Raw genomic sequence first — 2,500 nt, forward strand, 5'->3', positions numbered from 1 at the left:
CCTCCTCCACCACCACCACCACCTCCACCTTCACCCCTACCACCTTCACATCCACCGCCTCCTCCACCACCTCCACCTCCACCACCAACAACACCACCACCTCCACCTCCACTATCTCCACCTCCACCACCAACAACACCACCCCCTCCACCTCCACCACCAACAACACCACCACCTCCACCACCAACACCACCTCCACCACCAACAACACCACCAACAACACCACCACCTCCACCACCTCCACCTCCACTATCTCCACCTCCACCACCAACACCACCACCTCCACCACCAACAACACCACCACCTCCACCACCAACAACACCACCACCTCCACCTCCACTATCTCCACCTCCACCACCAACAACACCACCACCTCCACCACCACCTCCACCACCACCACCTCCACCTCCACCACCAACAACACTACCACCTCCACCACCACCTCCACCTCTACCACCAACAACATCACCACCACCATCCCCACCTTCACCACCACCAGCAACAACTTGAAGTTCACATAATTATATTTCATATCAAACGTATCCGTCTAGTCTGTCATTGTACAGAGTTGCAGCACAAACACTAACCGAGTCTGGTCTTTAGGAGACATCATCCCTTGTTGCTTTCTTCTTCTTCTTCTTCTTCTTCTTCTTCTTCTTCTTCTTCTTCTTCTTCTCCTTCTTCTTCTTCTTCTTCTCTTCTTCTTCTTCTTTTCTATCCCGTATACAAAGCTGTGAATCCAGTTGTACAAACAAAATACAGTGACCCCCCCCCCCCCCCCCCCCCCCCGCCCCCCTTTTCTGTTTGTTTTGTTTTAATAGAAGTGGGTTTTTTGTACAGAATGTTGCCAGGGACATCCCTTTTGTTGCCGTGGGTTCTTTTACGTGCGCCAAGTGCATGCTGTTGCTGCACACGGGACCTCCCGTTTATCGTCTCATCCGAATGACTAGTGTCCAGACAACCCATCAAGGTCTAGTGGAGGCGGGGAGTGGGGGGGGGGGGGAGAGATAGAAAATGTTGGCGACTGTGCCGGGATTCGAACCAGTGCGCTCAGACGGGCGCAATAGCCGAGTGGTTAAAGCGTTGGGCTGTCAATCTGAGGGTCCCGGGTTCGAATCACGGTGACGGCGCCTGGTGGGTAAAGGGTGGAGATTTTCACGATCTCCCAGGTCAACATATGTGCAGACCTGCTTAGTGCCTGAACCTCCTTCGTGTGTATATGCAAGCAGAAGATCAAATACGCACGTTAAAGATCCTGTAATCCATGTCAGCGTTCGGTGGGTTATGGAAACGAGAACATGCCCAGCATGCACACCCCCGAAAACGGAGTATGGCTGCCTACATGGCGGGGTAAAAACGGTCACACACGTAAAAGCCCACTCGTGTGCATACGAGTGAACGCAGAAGAAGAAGAAGAAGCAGTGCGCTCAGATCCTCTCGCTTCCTAGGCTGGAAGTGTTACTTGTAGGCCGTCACTCTTAAATTAAGCAGACGCTCGCTGCGTTGCAGGTGGTGCAAGAGTATGAAAGGGCGGTCATCTTCCGACTAGGGCGTATCTTGTCTGGCGGCGCCAAGGGTCCAGGTAAGATGGCTAGATTCTTTATTTTATTTATTGAGTTTCAGGATTCAGTTTCAGTAGCTCAAGCGGTGTCACTGCGTTCGGACGAATCCATATACGCTACACCACATCATCTGCCAAGCAGATGCCTGACCAGCAGCGTAACCTAACGCGCTTAGTCAGGCCTTGAGAAAAAAAAACAAATAAAAAAAGAAGAAAAAAGATAAATACATAAAAAAAGAACTACTACTAATAATAATAACATGTATAAGGCGCAAAAACTTGATGAAGTCAAGTATAAGCGTACAAAACAAAACAAACAAAAAATAAATAAATAAATAAATATTTATTTAGTATTTATTTATTTATTTTCATTTTGGGGGGTAGATAGCGGGTGGATGGGTAGGCAGGCTTGGGGGGGGGGGGGTATTGACTTTTTCCTGTTATTCACGGAAAACATGGGGAAAACAAGTAGGGTGGTAGAGGTCAGGGAGGGAGGGAGGGGTTGGGGGGGGGGCGGTATGGGGGGGGTAGTCCTGATATCTGTAGACATCAAAAGGAAGTTCCCTTGACCTGTTTCCAACCAGACCACTAGAGAGACAGAGACAGACAGACAGAGAGGCACAGAGAGAGAAAGACAGAGAGACAGACAGAGACACAGACACAGAGAGAGACAGACAGACAGAGAGGCACAGAGAGAGAGAGGGGGGGTGTGGGGGGAGACAGACATACAGAGAGAAACATAGACATAGAGAGAGGGGGGAGAGAGAGAGGGGGGGGGGAAGACAGACATACAGAGAGAAACATAGACATAGAGAGAGAAGGGAGAGAGAGAGGGGGGGGGACAGACATACAGAGAGAAACATAGACATAGAGAGAGAAGGGAGAGAGAGAGGGGGGACAGACATAGAGAAGAAACATAGAGAAGGGAGAGAGAGAGGG

General features: G+C 50.2%; 1 protein-coding gene across 5 annotated transcripts in view; it reads left to right on the forward strand.

Moving 5' to 3' along the window:
- The window catches only part of LOC143275985 (mechanosensory protein 2-like), a 64,037-nt gene that overhangs the window by 35,615 nt on the left and 25,922 nt on the right, over nt 1-2,500 (forward strand). For all 5 annotated transcript variants that reach the window (XM_076580347.1, XM_076580348.1, XM_076580349.1 and 2 more), the window contains exon 3: nt 1,510-1,582. In XM_076580347.1, coding sequence (XP_076436462.1) covers nt 1,510-1,582 — 73 coding nt within the window. The remainder of the gene's footprint in view (nt 1-1,509; nt 1,583-2,500) is intronic.

Source organism: Babylonia areolata, chromosome 31 (genome assembly GCF_041734735.1).
Source record: "Babylonia areolata isolate BAREFJ2019XMU chromosome 31, ASM4173473v1, whole genome shotgun sequence".
In the NCBI taxonomy this organism is placed as follows: domain Eukaryota; kingdom Metazoa; phylum Mollusca; class Gastropoda; order Neogastropoda; family Buccinidae; genus Babylonia; species Babylonia areolata.